The sequence below is a fragment of the Manis javanica genome, chromosome 2 (assembly GCF_040802235.1).
Source record: "Manis javanica isolate MJ-LG chromosome 2, MJ_LKY, whole genome shotgun sequence".
Classification (NCBI taxonomy): Eukaryota; Metazoa; Chordata; class Mammalia; order Pholidota; family Manidae; genus Manis; species Manis javanica.
The window spans coordinates 16,409,129-16,427,040 of record NC_133157.1 but is presented as its reverse complement, the minus strand read 5'-3'; the positions used below and the strand labels follow the sequence as shown (position 1 = coordinate 16,427,040).

The following is a 17,912-nucleotide window of genomic DNA, read 5'->3' as shown; positions in this document are numbered from 1 at the left end:
CTCATCCATTGACTGACACAGGCTTGATCTAGTATCTTGGCTATTGTGAATAATGCTGCAGTGAACATGGGAGTTCAAATATCTCTTTGAGATCTTGTTTTCATTTCCTTGGGAAATAAACCCAGAAGTGGCATTGCTGAATCATATGGTATTTCTACTTTTAATTTTTTAAGGACTTTCTATACTGTTTTCCATTGTGGCTATAACAATTTACATTCCCACCAATGATGTACATGGGTTCCCTTTTCCTCTTCTTTAAATCAGAGTTTTTGGCTATCTAAAGGCTAAGCTAATGATGCTATCTAATGGCTCAACCACTAAAATTTGTGATGAAATGCCTCTGTCAACCAGAAATATGTATAGATGTCAAAAGCTTTTAGCTGGCATTCCCTCCACTGACCACCAGCTTAACCAGTATTCTCCATTATTCTGTAAAATATCCTGAGGCTCACACCAGTAAGGCACAGCTTCAGCATGCTTGGGACCTTGCTGTCAGTTGACATGCATTTTCACAGAGAGCCAGTTTGTTTCCCAAACCTGTTTAAGCCTGTGTGTTTCTTATCATTCCAAAATTTAATGAAGTATTAGGCACATTAAAAATTCATGAACATCAAAAGAAAGGGGTTTCTATTAGAACTAAGTTGATTTTACTATAAAAAGAAAGAAAGTCACTTAAATATTGCTATTGAGTTTGGTCAGGTGTGACAGCTATAAAAATTTAGAAAGGAATCATAAAATTCAAGAAGGATTACTTGGCAAGCATATTGAAGTTCTTAGCCCCCTTTAATGAAACCAACATTGGAGATCATAGTTAGTGCATTATGAGCATAGTTTATGCAAGAAAGATGGCATGGAACTCTGATCAGCTGACCCAGACTCAAAGAAGAGGCCCTGGGTTCTACATCAAATAATTGGCAAACATATACACCTTTATGTATTTTAAGTGAACATGAAATATTAAAGGTGCATTATTATTTTTTTATGATTCCCTGCTTTAATAGACTTTTTTCTATTAACTGACCAACTGCCGATCCACATGGTTTCCTAAATGGGGGTTTCGAAAGTAAGCAACTCAACCTAAATCCAGGTAATCCTCTCCTGAATAGTTTGACGCAAGTGAGAAAGAAGTTTAAGCAAGAGGAGAGCTGCTTTATCAATCATGCCCAATACCATGCCAGAAAGAGACACCCACCCACCCCCAGCTCACTGTGATCATATCTCCCTTTCTGGCTCTTTTCCTTACTAGGCTCAGTTTCTTCTTTCAGTTCTCCAGGGAGAAGAATCATCATATTCTCTCTCTCTCACAGGTATCTGTATGTATATATGTGCATATGTATATGATATATATGTGCATATAACATATATACACATTTGTATATACATTTTATACATTCATTACATATACATATATATGTACACACATACACACATACATACATACATATAAGCATAATAAACATATACAAGTAGGGGTCAGTGAAGAGGAGGATACCCTGCCAGAGGCCAGGAGGAAATCTGGAGGTAGGTTCTGGAGCCTGGCCATGCTTGTAGCAGCACTGTAAAGCTGGCTTAATATTGCATATAATATGGTCAGTGAGCTTTCTCCAATCATGACTCCTCCATAAAATATTATGTCGGGAACATTAACCATCTTCTTTCCAATGTACTACATCGAGGATGATGTGATGGTCTAGGAATAGTACTGCTCCTGTAGAAGCTGTTTTTTTTAAGCTTCAGACTCTTGTTCAGATTAAACTGCAGCTCCAATGTTACAGAGGAAATGGAGTCTCTTTAGCTGAAGCCCAGAGAGACTCAGTCTATCATGGAATCCTGTTTGAAAAGCCAGTGCCCTCACAAAAGGTTGACTTCATTCATATCCCTAAACTACTTACAAGAAACTTGCAGACTGACCTTGGACAAGTCACTTCCTTCCTGTTGCATCACCAAAGGTGGCTTTTCAGACACATATTTATTCCACATTCCATATTCCACAAGGATCCTGCCAAACTCTTCGTCATGATCACTTCCAGGAAATGAGGTGGTGCTTTTTGCTTTCTAATAATCCTGAATTGTTTGAATTTGTTACAACAAGCTTGTATTCCTTATGCTACAATTTAAACTTAGGGTTAAAATTCAATAAGCTTGAATGTGCTAGCTTCTGGAGTTACAGATATTAAAGCGACATGATGTTTGACTTAGGAAGCTTACAGAGTAGCGCGAGAGACAGACAATTAAACAATCACAATATTTCTATGAAAACACGGACTGTAGTCAATATACAAAGTGCTTGGGAGATAACTAACTGTTCTTGGAAGAGTTAGGAAAGCCGTCTTGGAAGCAGTGCAAGTACATTCAAGTTAGATGTTGAAAAATGGTGAGTAGCTATGAAGCAGGAACGATATTTTTGAATGCATATACTAGAGGAAACCTGACAATTAAGTGAGCAAAATTCAAATTTTAAACCAACATCTTTTTGTCTCAGTGGTTCGACTAGATAAATGTGTTTCTGAAGTGTTATATGAGGGATAAATTTAGGTAACCTATATATATATATATATACATATATAACAAATATATATGACTATTGAAGTAAATACTGACATACATCTATATATATTTACTTCAGTGGTTACATACTTTTACAGGCTATCTTCTATTTATAGCAAGTTATTCTGGTGTTCCATTCATGACAGTGATAAAAAGATACCTTTTAAAAATAAATACAGCTTATCCCATTGATAATGCGATCTCGTGCAACTGACTTGATCTCTCTGAATGACCATGTCTTCATCCATAATACGGAAATGACTCGAAATACCCATGAGCAGTTTTTTTTTTTTTAAATCACAAAGTAGAAATGTTATTACCCCAACAGACTGTGAACAACCTGCATTTCTGTGCACCCAGGACCTCAGCACAGGGCCCTGGATGGGAGAACCACTGAATAATAACAAAAGGGGCTTAGCCCCAGGTGAGGGGAGGTTGAGGTGAACCAGGGATTTTAGGAGAACTGGTTTAGTCTAGGGAATGAGAATAGAATTCACCTCCCAAGCAAACCCTAGTTGATGGCATGGACCTATGAGGGCATTGCATTGAGAAGGGACCTGAAGATGTGACTAAACTGTTGATTTCAATGTCTGAGTACATGTATTTTCCATTTATTCATTCCTTCATTCAGCAAATATTTATTGAGTTGCCACCTATGATGGGCACAGCTCTAGACACCTGGAAGTCCAGTAGCGGGCAAGATGGAAATTTTCTCCTCTCTCAAGAATTACCCTAAGCAGCCCCAGCTTCCTGGCTCTGACAATGTGCACTTAATCTTATCTGAGGCCACAAGAGGAACTGTCATTTAGCTGAGGTCACATAGCAAGTGAATGGCAGAAACAGGACTAGAATCCATGATTTGCCTCCCAATCTGGCACAGTTTGGTATGTAGCAGATTTGAGAAGCCCGTTTGGTTTTCCAAAGTTTGCAGCTGCCTTTTCTCAGCCACCAGCCTTCCCACCAGCTGTCCCTTTGGGGAGAGGGCTGGTGTTCTGTTCCCTGGCTAGGAGCAGGGAGGCAAGTGACAGGGGCAGTTGCGGGGAGAGGGTGATTCCCTCGAGGCCTCTGCAGCTTGGAGAGGTGGTTTAGAAAGGCCAGCGGAATAGAGTGGAGAGCAAAGACAGATGGGTGGGAGGGACCGCAGGAGTCCTGCTCCTGGCGGACAGCTAATTGGCTACTTTGGATGGTCAGATTCTCCAGTCTTCCTCCCTGGGGGAGGCTAGAGAGAAAGTAATTGAAGAAGGTTCCCTGACAAATTAGTAGGAGACTGGACTCAAAAATGTGAGTTGCACCTGGGTTTGGAGCTGAGGGTTTGATCTTCAGAGGGCCCAGGGAAGGTGCAGTGTGGATGGAAGAAAGGGAGGGAGCCTGCTTATCCTGCCTGCTGAGCTTCCAGGCTCAGAAGCTGCTAGATGGGACCCTTCTCTCCCTGGGGTCCTGCTGAGCTGAGGGGGCTGAGCAGAGCCTCACACATTAGGTTTAATCTCATCACATCAGAAATGGGGAAAACCCAGGACGTGAAAGGGACTGACCACAGACACTCAGCAGAACTGGGACCAATCCCCAGGACTCCTTGCACCTGGTCAAGGCCACCAGGTTATCCTGCCACCTAGTTCCATGAGGTCTTCACTCACAGGATTACTTTGAATTGCTCTGAATTCCTTCCAACCACAAAGAAAGTGGGGAGGGAGCAGGGCCAAAGGATTGAAGTACAGGCCTATTTGTTTCTGCTTATGTAACAAAGGCGGAGGAAGCTGCCCCTGTGCGCTGAGTGGCAGGCCCTGCTCTCCAAGCCCTGCAAACTTCAGCTCTTAGAATCTTCATTGCAAGCTCCCAATAAACAACACAACAACCTGATGAGGGGACTACCCTCTAAGAGAGGTGTTCACAAATGATCACCCCTATTCCCACCTGTGTTCATTCATTTGGTCTGGAAATATCCACTCAGCACCTACTGTGTATTGTGCTTGGCACTAGCTCAGAGAGGCAAAGATGGAAAAGACACATGCCCTACCTTCAAGGAGCTGTCGGATAAAGGTCCTTAAAATAAGGGAAATGGCAAGCTATGGGGGAGGGCGAACCAGGGCGCTGCTCTGGCCAGGGAATACTCCTCGGAGGAGGTGACAGTGGAATTTTGTGAGCTAGGGAGAAAATGAAAGATGGACTCAGAGAGAAGGGAAAGATTTTAAGGATTTTTCTAGACTCTGAAAAGGAACTCGCATTTTATCTTAAGAGCAATGAGAAACAAAGATTTTAAATAGGAGCATGGCAAAATCTATTTGCTTTCTAGAAAAGATGACTGTCACTTCTGTATACAGCAGATTTGGCAAACTTTTTCTGTAAAAGGACAGTTCATAAATATTTTAAGCTTCGCCGGCCAGATGCTCATTGTCACTGGTATTCAGCTCTGCTGTTACAAAGCGAAAGCCACCGCAGACAGTACACGCGTGAGTGTATGAATGTGACTGTGCTCCAATAAATCACTATGTAGACATTGACACTTGAATTTCATATAATTGTCACACATCATGAAATAGTATTCTTTTGATTTTTTTCTTTTATCTTTTATGATTTAGACACGTAAATAGGATTACAGGCTGTACAAGAGCAGGCAGCGAGCTGGACTCAGCCACATGCTGCATGTGGTACGGTATAAAGGAAGGATAGGGATGGAGGGTAGCGGAAAGACTACTTAGGATATTGATATAATAGCGCAAGTGAGAAAGGATGGTGGCTTGGATGAAGGGAGTGACAATAGGAAATTATGAGAAGTGAATAATTTTGAGAAGTAAAACCACAGGGTTGGCTGATTGAAAGAATGAGAGAGGCAAGGGAAAGGAAATATCAAAAATGACTCCTTCACTTGAATAACTGGGTGAATGGTAGTCTGATTTCCTAAGGTGTATGAGTTGTGAGGAGCGCACCTCACGTGGTGTGTGGGGCAAATCACTCACCAAGTGGTGTGTGGTCCCTGACAGGACAGAGGGAGACACCGGCTCCCTGTGGAGTGACACATAAAACACAGGACGCCCAGTTAAATTTGAATGTCTGATAATCAGAGAGTAATTTCTAGTGTGACTATATTCCAAATATTGTATAGGACACAGTTATGCTAAGCACGTATTCATTGTCTGAAATTTAAGTTTAACTGGGCATCCTGTCTTTTATTTTTTTGCATTTATTTTTATTCATGAAACATGGCAACCCTACCAGGGTGGTATGAGCATTCAGGGAAAAAACAAACAAACTGTCTAAGCCTTGGAGGAGAAAGAGAAGGTTCGTCAGAGGAGGTATAACTGAGCTAAGGCTAGGAGTTGGCCAGGTGACTCAGGGATAGAAGAGCAGAGACACCACTTCCAATTCCTTTCTGGGGTCAGGTGAGGGGAATATGCCTGGTGCCCTCAGAAATCTGCAAGTCTTCAGTAAGGCTAGAGCCTCAGGTGTGACCGGGAATGTCAGGGGACCAGGCTGAAGAGGTGCACAGGGGCCACTTCATGCAGGTGCTACAGGCGCACACCAAGGAGCTGGTACGCTTGTTCAGTTAGATTCCCAAGCCCTCCCTGAGAGCCTCAGCAGGCCTGCGAGTGAGAACCTGGGTTCTAAGGTGATTCTGATGAGTAGCTAACTTTAGGGAGAACTAGTATCAATACAGCTTGGTAACTGTGAGCTTTCCCACCTGCAAATCCCAGGAGGCTAGGAAGTTGTAACTAGCTCTGCAGTCTGGGAAAGAGTGACTGAGATAATCTAAACACAGGCAGCAGAGAATGAGGGTGCACCTTCCTGGGGGGACTCCTGGCAATGGGGATCTGTCCATTTGAGGAAAGTAGGAGGTCCAGAATGCCTGTCCAAAGACCAGCCTGGCTCCCAAATAGTCACTCTGCGTCTGGCCCCTGGTTCCCATCCTTCTCTGGGCTAAGTGCAAGCAGACCAGGCGTCTCCCCGCCTTTCCTTGCCGCCCTGACTCCTTCCCTCCTCCGCCCACAGCCACCACTGAAATGATTCCCCCAAATGCAGCTATTACTGTGACTGGAAATCTCTTTACTGCTGATTCTGCTAATGGAAATGTTCCTTCCCTTTTCGGCTGCTTGCAAAGCCACTCGTGACTTCCCTGGGTGCCTGAGAGCAAGGCTTTGTCAGCCAGCCACCAGAAGGGAGAAGATTCTGTGCTGGCTGCCTCCCCCAACACCCACCTGCCTGAGACTCAGCCTCTGAGAGCTTCTCTGTCCAAACTGTCCTCAGACAACCCCGGCGTCCACTGCTTCCCCTGCTCCTAGAGAAGGAGCAGATATCAATGGTCAATTTCATCCTTTTTTAGCCTTGCTGGAGGGAGGGGGGGTTGGAGGGGAAGGTATAAGCAGAGTATGCTGGAGTGGAAAGGGGGGAAAGAGAAAGGGAATTTGCATTCATTATTTATTCATATCTCCACCTCCTTCCAAAAAAAGGATTCCAGGTGGCTAAGAGGCATGGAGCTCAAATTGTGCCAGACTCTGTGCTAGGTGCTATGCTCACATTAGCTCCATAAATCATATGGCTTAGTGTCAGTAAAACTTGAGCATGGTGCTGGGCACTGACTAAAATTTGTTTTGGAGGGATCTCTAAAGGTAATGATCACAGCACTTCAAGAGAGGCAATTATGCTGTCTTCACTTTCCTGATGGGGAAATAGAGGCTCAGAGAGGTGGCATACAGAAGTCTACAGTTAGGAAGTAGTACATCCAGGATTTGGTTGTAGAGCTTTCGGTCTTCAGAGCTGGCACCCATTCCACCCCACCACACTGCCTCTCAGTCAGAGGAGCTGCACTAGAAACTGGATTCTGCTGTGGACTAGCTGCGGGACTTTGGAAAATGTACTTCTCTTTGCTAGGTAAATGAGAAGCAGGGCTGAATCTCAAAGGCATTATTTTACCCAGTTCTAATATTCTAGAAGTATACACTATTTATTTGGATTTTTACAGCATTATAATGTGCATAAACATCACATATTATTATATATGTGTCTCATGTGTATAGATTACACAGTACAAATTCCCTTTCCAAGGTTGGGAACCTAAAAACTGCACAGTGCTTCTAAGAAGCACTAGGTGGACAAAACTCAACTCAACGTGGGGTGGCAAGGAGGAATGACCGTTAATGCCTCTAGCCAAATACGAGCTGTATTTCAGAGAGCAGATGTCCCGGCAATCTCTAGAAAGGGAAGGTAGAGCTTCTCTAAGTTCACGACAAGACCAGATAACAGGTCCCCTGGTATGACACTATGCCTAGCACACGGTGGGAATTCCCTAAGCACTGACAGAGAGAGAAGTGGAGAGGAGAGAAGGAGGGAGGAAGACGGGGTGAAAGAGAGCCGAGAAAGCACAGACAGGTAGGAATTTGCTAGCTGAGTTGTCCAGGATAATGTATGGCATCTAGAGAAAATGAAGCACGTCCTCGTGCTCTCTGGGCAAACTAGCATGAAGCAGCAGAGCCTGGGGAGGTGCTGAGTCAGCCCCTGGCTCACAGAAACAAGGTGTTCAGTCCCTCAGGCCTGGGAGGCTGTCATGCTTGAAGTTCCTATATAGGAAACATTTGCAACTTCTTGGTAATGAGAAGAGGAAGGGATAAAAAGTAAAAGAGGGTCCCAAAGAGATGAAAACTCAAGAACACTCTCAGTGCTGTGCAGCGCAGACCAGGTCTGCAACCAGGCAGACCTGGGTGTGGACCCAGCTCAGCCCTACAATAGCTGTGTGATCTTGGGTGTGTTCCTTAACTCCTCTGAACCTCAGTGCTCACCTCTAACATGGGATGAGTCCCAGCTGTCTCTTTCAGCACTGTGGAAAGGATGAAATGAGATGACAGATGTAGCCGCATCTGGGGCACAGTAAGTGTTCACTAAATGTTTTCACTATGCTGGAATGACATGCCATAGCCCATGCCAGAGTGACACTCTGGACCACGAGCTCGTCCCACTCCTGTGGTTCAGCTGCCCTTCCCTCAAATGGGAGGAAGACACATCAGACTAGGAGTCAGCCAACTGGGATCTAGCTCCTGTTCCACCACTGACTTGCTACAGTGGCCTCAACTTCCCCATCTTTCTATAGAAGGGTTTTGTACCGATAATGTTCTAAATTCTTACCATTTAGAATGTTTGGTGATCCCAGAACCATGCTGATTCATTTCCCCCCAAACAGTCCATGCCTCTCTGTGTGCCCCGATGCAAAGCTTCTAATCCCTTACGGGACTTCCATAATTCTCAAGAGAAGGTCTTCCTTGAACTCAACACTCTTTCCTCTAATCAAACTGGCCTCATTACTCATCCTATAGTACCCCAGAATAATAAGGAGCTAGAGAAGGTAGAGGAAATAGCTATGGGATTTCAGAAGAGGGAGGACTTTATGGAAGAGGTGGCATTCCACCTCCACCTTAACTGATGAATGGAATTTCAAGACTTCTCCAGTTTTGCCCAGTACAGATTCTGGAGATGAGACATTGTACACCCAGGGTTCTAGCCATCCAAGATCTGCTGAACACCCAGGATGTGCCAAGCACAGACTAAATCTGCAGACTTAGAGATGAAGGGGGTATGTCCTCTGCTCACTGGCAAGTAGCTCAAGACAAAGAAACACGGATGTGTACATTTTGCCATCCTTTTCCACTACTGCCTCTCAACTGAAGAGATTCCTATAGCCTTCCTGCCTCCATCTTTGCTCCCCTACTCAGAGCTGCCTGAGTAACTCTTTGGAATATGTATGGCCCTATGTGAGTCCCCGTTTCCTCTGCTGGTCTGCCCGCCCCCCTTCTCACTCTACTCCAGCCATGCCGGTCTTCTTGCTGCCACTGAGCATTCCAGGTGTCCTCCAGCCAGGTCTTGGTTTGAATGGTTTTCTGCCCAGAATGGTCTTTCTTAGATGTCTGTTTGGCTACCTCCTTCACTGCCTTCAAGTCTTGGTTCTAATTCTATTTTCTTAATAAGCTCATCTCTCTCTACCCAATTTAGTATTAAAACAGATAACCCATTTCAAAAAAATTCTGTTTTATGTTTTTCCTTTTATTTTTTCACAGAACTTATCATCTTCTTACATACTACCTTAATTTCTTTTTTTTAATGTGTGTTGTTATCATTCTCTCCCCACCACTCTCTTTGTCTCTCTCTCCCCCACTCCACTCCCTCACTTGTTCTACAATGTACCCTAAGCACCTAGACCAGTGCATAGCACATAGTAGGCGCTCGATAGTTCTTAAGGGACTAGAATGTTATAGCAGTCTTTATACTGACAGTGGTACCAAGGCCCAGAGTGTTCAATTCCAGTGTGAAGACGTCAGGAGAGCCTTCAAAGATAAGCTGACATCTGAATTCAGTCTTTAAGGGTTAAGAAGGAATTTTCCCAGGGCGTGGTGGGGCAGAACTACAGAACAAGATGGAAGGGTTCTTAGCATAGGACAGTTAGGCAGAGTCTGATCATGGACCTTGTGCCACAATAAAGAGCTTGAACTTCACACTAAGAGCTATGGGGAACCAGTGAAGTGCTTTAGGAGAGGAGAGCCATGATCAGATTTGAGCTTTTAATGAAATCACCCTGTCTACAAGTATAGATGATGGATTAGAGAGGATAAGCCTAGAGGCAGATAGACCAGTGAGTTTACTGCTGAAATCGTAGTTGAAAGAAGTGCTGAGCCTGCTGGGCGCTGTGACAGTGCAGAAGGAGACACAGTTTTGCAGGTTAAAAACCCTAACACTGTACAACATACAACAGACTTGTCAATTTTTGACACACAGACTAGACTGCTTGTGTGTTCTAGCAAGCCAGCAACGAAGCTACAAATGTTTCAGTCCTGAATCTCCCACTGTGCAGTCACCACCCACCCCACCTTCCAATCCAAAGGGAATTATTTGTAGGGGCTGTTGTCCGAAAGAACGACAGACAGCAGCAAAGAGCCAGGCAAGGAGAGCACTGGTGATGGAGAATAGAGCAAGTCCTGCCAAGCGCCGCTGCCCGCCTCCTTCCGGGGCAGAAAGGATGCAGGCTCTGCTGGCAGGAAAGGAAAAACAGCTCTCTTACGCTAATGTTAATCTTTTGTTGCCACTAGCTGGTCAGTATGAGAACTTGGGAAAGTAGCAGCTCTGAAAAAGAAGCATCCTGTAATGCTGCTCCACCTCAAGGTTAAAAATGACTCCTTTCTTTTCCTGGAAAAGAGCAGGCTGCTTCTGCTCACCCCCAAAGGCAGCTAACGTGAAAAGCAACAAGGCTTTCTCCCCACTCAGAACAAAACCCATCCGCTCAGGTTCTCCGGAGAAATTGGAGCCAACCAGCTGGGGACCTGGGCAGAAGAACAAATTCAATTTCCCTAGGGATATTTTTCTCCTTAGGTTTTTGTTTTTAAGGTTTTTTTCATTTGTTTGTTTGTTTTTCCTTTTTCAGGGAGAGGAGGAGAAAGTGGTCCACTGTGTGATATTCAACCAACTTGTAGACACTGAAATGTGTTTAAACCCAGAGCCATGACTTGGAGGTACAATGTGATAGAAAGAAGCATGGAGTGGGATTCAAGACCCCTGGCTTTAGTTTGAACTGCTGGTCCTTAAGTAGGCTTCTTCCCTTGTCTGGGCCTTCATGTTACCACATAAAAGGGAAGGTGTGGATTCAATGCACAACATTCACGGTCTCAGCCAGCGCTTTCATGACTTCACCCAAAAAAGTCATTACCACCCTCCAGCCTTCTCTCCCCACAGGACACGTGTTCACACTGGCCTATGGCAGCCAAGGCCTAGTTTACCACAAAGCAAAGTGCGAAGCAGGAGGCTTTGTCTGCCAGAGGCTTTGTCAAACCTACTGCTGAATTTGCTGTAAATTACAATTACAGAAAGATCTTGCAGCCCGAGGGCCCAGTTCAGGAAAATGATCAAACTCTGGGTCAGACCAAAGCTTACAGAACCGTGCTGTCTTGGCTGATGTCACTGACCCCAGAAACAACAAACCCGGTTGGCCTTGACTGACTGTGAGCCTCTCTGACACAGCCGAGAAGAACCCTCCTCTCTCCCAGCCCCGTTTCCTTCTTAGTAACATAGTACTTTTTGAGGGCAGACAATACATCTCTCTCTGCCCTGATTATTAAGTAGATTCGACCAGATTTCTGATGGAGAGAGGGAAGTGAGTGGAAAGGGGAGAAAGATTCAGATCAGAGACCACTGAACACCCCCCACCCCGTGATCCTTACTTACAAGATCCCAGAAACCTGGACCATCACAGCAGGATGGGACCTTGAAGTCTGAGTATTACTGGAATGCTTCATTTAGTGATTAAGGTACCTGGTATTTAATAAGGAAATAACATTTTTTAAAACCTAGCTTTGTTTGAAGGCATCAAGTTCATCATCTTATCCACCTTAGAATCTCCCTCTCTCACCCATATGGAGGAAAAGCATCCTAAAATTGACTTCAAAGAAAATTCTGTAGTCAGAAATCCCTTCAGAAGACCCAGATTACTACTATTTGTATCTGTTTTTTCTCCTCCTTCTTAATAACTGGCATCAACCTTCAGAATCAAACCAGGAACCAAAAAGGGCAGATAGCCTCAACATCTCCCAGGGAGTGGGTCCTTTCTCCAAATTCCTGCTAAATAGTGGTATAGTCTTTGCTTAAGGCAAGCCAAGAGATCAAAACAATCAAAGATGACTCTATGGTAGGTGGAAGGGGGAATTCTATTCAGTTGGTATACAGTTTCAGTTATGCAAGATGGTTGAGTTCTAGAGATCGACTGTACAACATTGTGTCTATAGTTAACAATACTGAATAGCATACATAAACATTTTTAGCAGGGTAGATCTGAAGTGGATCCTATCATCATTAGGGTCAGAATGCCAGGTGTGGGAGAGCACCCTGGGACACAGCCTCCCGTGGGGTTGAACTGTATCCCTTAGTATTTGTACCCTTTGAACAAGACAGAAAAAAGAACTTTCTTCACTTCCTATTGACATTTGAAGGAAGCTCCCCCAGCCCACTGTGGACTGTTCTTTCTGGCTAAATTTCCAGCTTCAAGCAACACTTCTGACCTGGTCCCTGGTTCCTCACTCCTTCGAGAGGCTTTTCTCTTTTGATGCCCACTTTTGGCTGTATTTTGAGAAATCTTTGCAGACTTGACCAAGTTAGCATTTTGACCTGCCTTTGTCTTCCACCTAGACCAATCATGGTCATGCACAAAGCATCCTTTGGGGACAGACCTTCAGGACACTGCCAGATCTACTCATGTGCATTTAAAGACTTACTACCAGATGATTTCTCCTTCTTCACAGCCCTCCCCCAAACACAGAGCACACTCCTCACCTGTGTGATTAATGACAAGGCAAATAAGTAGGAAATACTGACAGTGAGTGGTCACTCAATTTTATCTCTTTTTCCCCCTTTTGCCAAATCGAGGCTGGTGGTAAACAGTCCAGACTGGCCACTATGAAGCACAGGAAGAAGGGTGCCATTTCCCCACCTGTGGGCATGAAAGCTAAATCCACTAGCAGACACTGGGGCTGCCTAGGGGCAGATGAGGACTGGGTGATTTGTGGGTTGACCTCAGAAGCCCTGCCCTGGAAGTTGCTCCTATTCAAATTATTTCTTTTCACTTGCTCCTTCCCAACACTCCTGTGTTACTGGCAAAGGAAAGGAGAGAGTGAGAAGCAAGGGGAGCTAGTCAGAGTAACAGAGCACATCAGGGCACTTCAAGTTCATAGAATCTTCACACAGAAGGATTATTTTAGGGCTCATCCACCCACTCATATTACAGTACAAAAAACTGAAACTCTGGGGATAAATGGTTTGTTCAAGGTCACAGTGGGCCACAGCTCAGATCTCCAGATTCTCACCAACAGTACATTCCCACGCTGTACCAGAGCCTCCAGCTTCTCCTCCAGCCCATCTTCCAAGGCCTCCTGAGCTCTTTACCTACCCAGGAAGTGTCCCCAGCCTTCTCTGAGTCTATAGAGATGTCATCCCTCCCTGATGTTTCAGAACATGTCATCTCCATCACTCATTGGCATCATTAGACACAATGCTTGACACTCCATGAGTCTTGGCACTTTGAGCTGGCAGGGTCATTGGAGGTCATTTAAGCCAGGGTTCATGTTCAAACTCTCATATTTCTGTGCATCAATGTAGCTGAAGTTCCTTTGAGAAAGGTTCCTGTCATGTTGACGATAGTTATTATTTCTCTCCAGGACCCTGCACCATGCCCTACATAAATGTAACCAGCCCCTCCATGCAGATTTGGCTCAGGTGTCTACTTAGCATTTACCAAGAATGCAGGTGTCTGGTAGAATGAGATTCCAGTTCCGGGTCTTCCATTTATTCACAGTGTGACCTTGGACTAGGTATTTGACCTAAGAATGCTTCCTAATTCATAAAATGGGAATAACACCAGTGCCCATTCCATGTATTTTATGTGAATTCACAATAAAGGCAAGTGTAAAGCTCTTAGCACCACATTAAGGATTCAATTAACTATTTGCTATTCCTTGAGCACTTTCAAGGAAATTCACTTTGTCAGTGCCACTGACATAATCAGATTCTAAAGATGAGGCCCTGAGATAGAAATCTGGAGGACACTTCACCTCTGAGGGATCTCAGGACACATAAAGCAGGCTGGGGCATGATGGGGAGAGAAGAAAAACGAAGAGGAAAAGGCCTGAAAAAAAGACCCCTAAGTCTGAGCATTACCAATAATAGAGCCAATAACTCAAATAAGAGAGGCAAAATGGAGGGAGGTACAGCCAGGTATGGAGGTAGCTTTGGTGAATGGTGATGGGAGGCAGTGTTTGCAAAGTAGACTTAAGGTCCCCTAGTTGACCTTTGAGTAAAATGGGAATTCTACTTTTTATTGTTTGTTCACCCCCTTCAGCGCAACAACATTTTACCACCACCAACCCTGGGCCCACAGTCCAAAGCGAAGCCTGAGGGCTTTGGCAGATACCATCACCCCCTAGTGGTGGCTCCATGCACCCCACTGTTGGTGGGATTTGGCATTTGCCATCAACAAATCCCCTGAAGTGGTGAGCTAGTAGGAAAGTCTCCCAATGCACAGGAGACAAACAGTAGGCAAGGATGTTTAAAAGGTCTGGGATGGGACGATGGGATTGGGTTGCCTCTGGACCCTGCCTGGGACAGATATGGCCATAAATGACTCATAGTTCTCCACCTTCCAAACCTTCATTTCCAGCCAGCCTGGCCCTCCCAGAGCTCTTTGTGCACTCCGTGTTTACATGCAAACAGCGGAAGACCAACACAAATAAAAAGCCCACGTCTCCCTACACAGCTCCTGCTATACTCGGCCATCTGGTGACTACCTCGCTAGCCAAATCCCCCCGCGGGAGCGCCTTGAGCTGCCAGTCCAGGGCGCTGGGGGGAGGAGGAGGAGGTGGGAACACAATTCCCCACATGCATCCAAAGGGCTCAGAGCTGCCAAGAAGGACAGCACCCTGCCACTCCACGGCACGCAGTCCCCAGCCTACAGGCTCTGCCACGTGCGTCAGAGGAGGCGGGTGGCTCCAAGCAGAGGGCGCCAGGAGACTCTTTAGCTGAAGCACCGTTCCTGGAGGATTTGAGACTTCCAGCTCCTCACTCAGCTTGCCCTGGGCTCCCAGGCACCCATTACTTCTTGAAAGCCGAGGTGTAAAAAGGCAGAGATCGTCAGCTCCAGGAATTCAGGGGCAACTTCCATACCTAGCTGCACCGCACTGGTTCCTCCACATCCTTGGGTAATTCAAATGCTCTGGGGTCCTCCTTCCAAGTCATGCCATACCCCAAAACGCCCCTTTTCACTGCAACAGCCCTTTAAGGGGAGTCCCACTTCCAACCTCTCAGGTCATCCTGGAGTAGACAGACTGAAGGGTCAGACTGGAAGGGGTGAAGGGACACCCTCTGAGTCTCAGGAAGGACCCTTCCCTGCCGGGTTGCAGGTACAAGTTAGCCATGAGCCCAAGGTTAGTTTTTGGCCCTAGGAACTACATCTTCACCCTCATCCCCTTCCTTGGAAATGGGCAGGCCCACAGGTGCATGTGGGAAGGGCTACTGGTGTGTGCATGTGTGTCCGTGCGCGTGCATGTTTCTGTGTGTGTGTGTGTGTGTGTGTGTGTGTGTGTGTGTGTGTCTGTGTGTGTGTCTGTGTGTGTGTAGTACGCCAGACGCGCCGCCACGGGAAGTCCCTTGGGAACCTGCAGGGCGCTCTTCCTTCATGCATCCCAGAAAGCTCAGCATACTCAGGTTACAGCCAGCTGGGGGGAGCCCAGGGGCCAGAAACCCGAAGCTCAGCCCAGGAGTGGGCCTGGCACTCGCTCAAATCTCCAGAGGCAGCCAGCATGAAAGGGAAGGTTGGTGGTGTTGGGGGACGGGCAGAGAGTCACAAAAACACATTTAAAAATATTATGGCTCCCAGCACGGAGGAGTCTAGTCCAGTGATTGCTCCTTGGGGCTTCTCGGGCAAGCAAAGAGTTAACCTCAGAGGTCCAAGCGGGGATCCCGAGGTGCTGACCGCAAAGGCCCATCACCCTCGCGGTGCCCGAGCCGAGCAGCAACCGGGGAAGGCACGATCCGCGAAAGACGAGCGCGGGGGACTCCGGCAAACCCCCCGCGCCTCCCAGCCGCTGTCGTTGGCCAGACTCCGACAACCAATCGCGCCCCGCGCCCCCAGAAGAGGAGGGGAGAGCGGGCGATCGGCGAGCGCGGGAGAGCTAAGGGGGAAACAACATTTTTGTAAACGCTCTCCGAGATAATTAAACTATCAATTACCCGGGTGGAAAATCAGCCGCGCCTCCCACAGCTCCCCCGAAGGGCCGGCTCCTCCGGGACTGGCGCTGGGCAGCAAGCTACGGGCCAACTTCTGATTAACTTTTCCGTCTTGAGCCCCCACCCCCCACCCTTTTTCTCTCGTCGTTAAGTTAATATTATTAGACCAGCGAGGGAACTACGACGACAAAATGCTCTCGGCTGGGAGGAGGGGTGGAAAGCGAATGCGACAACGGAAGTGGAGGGAGACTCGGATAATCACTCATCCTCCCCAGCCTCGCTTCGCAGACGGCAGAAACTGAGGGCCAGAGACGGGAAGGGACTTGGCCAAGGTCACGCAATCTATGGGGAAACCGAATTTACGCGCGCCGGGCGATTCTACACGGAGCGTCTCCGCGCTGAAAATCTACCTGCAAGAGCAAAGCCCCCAACTCGGAGGCGAGAGCGAGGGGGCGGTAACCGCGGGCGGCCAGCGGCCCTGCCCAGACGGGAGCGGAGGGCGGCGGGACAGGACCCGGCCTCGGAGCGGGGCGCTGCCTGGGCCCCCAGCTCGAGCACACCCGGCCCTCTGGGTTCCGCGGCGCCGGGGACGGACCGGCTGCCCTGAGAGACGGAGGGACGGGCCCCCGCCGCGGGAGTGCCGGCACGCCCCCGGGCTCCCGCCGCGCGCTCTCCGGGACCTCCACCCCTTCTCCCTTCCGACCACCTGTACACCCTCCGGGCCTCGCGGGTGCCCTCTCCCAACCCCGCTCGAGGCTGCCCGGGGCAGGGATCCCCAGGGCGCCCCCGCCCGTCTGGCTTCACTCAGCGGCGCCGGTGCCCCGGGATCCGCGGGTGCCTGCGCCCAGCCTTACCCAGGGTGAAGAAGGGCAGCTCGGTGTTGTCCAGGTCGTCCTGCACCGCGATGCGCCCCGGCAGCTCGTTACGCACAAAGAGCAGGAGGCGCGTCTCGGCGGCGGTGCCCGCGGAGCCCGCGGAGCCCGGGGACGCGGCGGCGGCGGCGGCGGCTCCCGCCCCGGTCCCAGTCCCGGCCCCGGTGCGGGCGCCGCTCCAGCCGATGTCGCTCTCCCGCAGCGCGGGCAGTGTGGACACCGTGACGGTCTTGAGCCGGCACGGGCTGTCGGGCTCCTGCGAGGCGGCGGCGGTGGCGCCGGCCAGCAGCGGCCGCGGCGACAGCAGGCACAGGAACAGCAGCAGCGGCGGCGGCGCCGGGTGGAAGCCGCGCCTCAGCCGCTCCCGGAGCCTCGAGCTGGGGCCGGGGCCGGGGCCTCGCCGGGCGCCCGCGGCGGCCATGGCAGAAGGGGCTGCGGGGCTGCGAGCGGCGGCGGCGGCGGCGACGGAGGAGGAAGAGCAGGCGGCGGCGGCGGCGGACGCCGAGGCGAACCGGGGCGCCCGAGCGAAGAGCCGCGGGAGCCGCTCTCCGGCAGCCACCGGCTCCGGGCTCCGCCTCCTGATCGGCCTGGACCGCCCCCCCGCGCCGCCTCCCGGGGCCCGGTCGCCCGCTCCCTTCTCTGGCTCCCCCCGCAGACCCCGAGCGTCTCGGAGGCTCCGCCCGGCCTCGTGCAAATCCCCGTCGCCCCCTTTCCTTTCCCAGGATCCCGCAATGCCGCCCTCCCAATGTTCTTTAG

The 17,912-nt window shown here is 48.4% G+C and overlaps 1 protein-coding gene across 8 annotated transcripts in view; it reads right to left on the bottom strand.

Annotated features, from left to right (window-relative positions):
• The window catches only part of ASTN2 (astrotactin 2), an 836,776-nt gene extending 819,092 nt beyond the window's left edge, over positions 1-17,684 (bottom strand). For all 8 annotated transcript variants that reach the window (XM_073225555.1, XM_073225566.1, XM_073225572.1 and 5 more), the window contains exon 1: positions 17,139-17,684. In XM_073225555.1, the coding sequence (XP_073081656.1) occupies positions 17,139-17,577 (439 nt within the window). In that variant the 5' untranslated portion in view covers positions 17,578-17,684. The remainder of the gene's footprint in view (positions 1-17,138) is intronic.
• Positions 17,685-17,912: the final 228 nt, after the last annotated feature.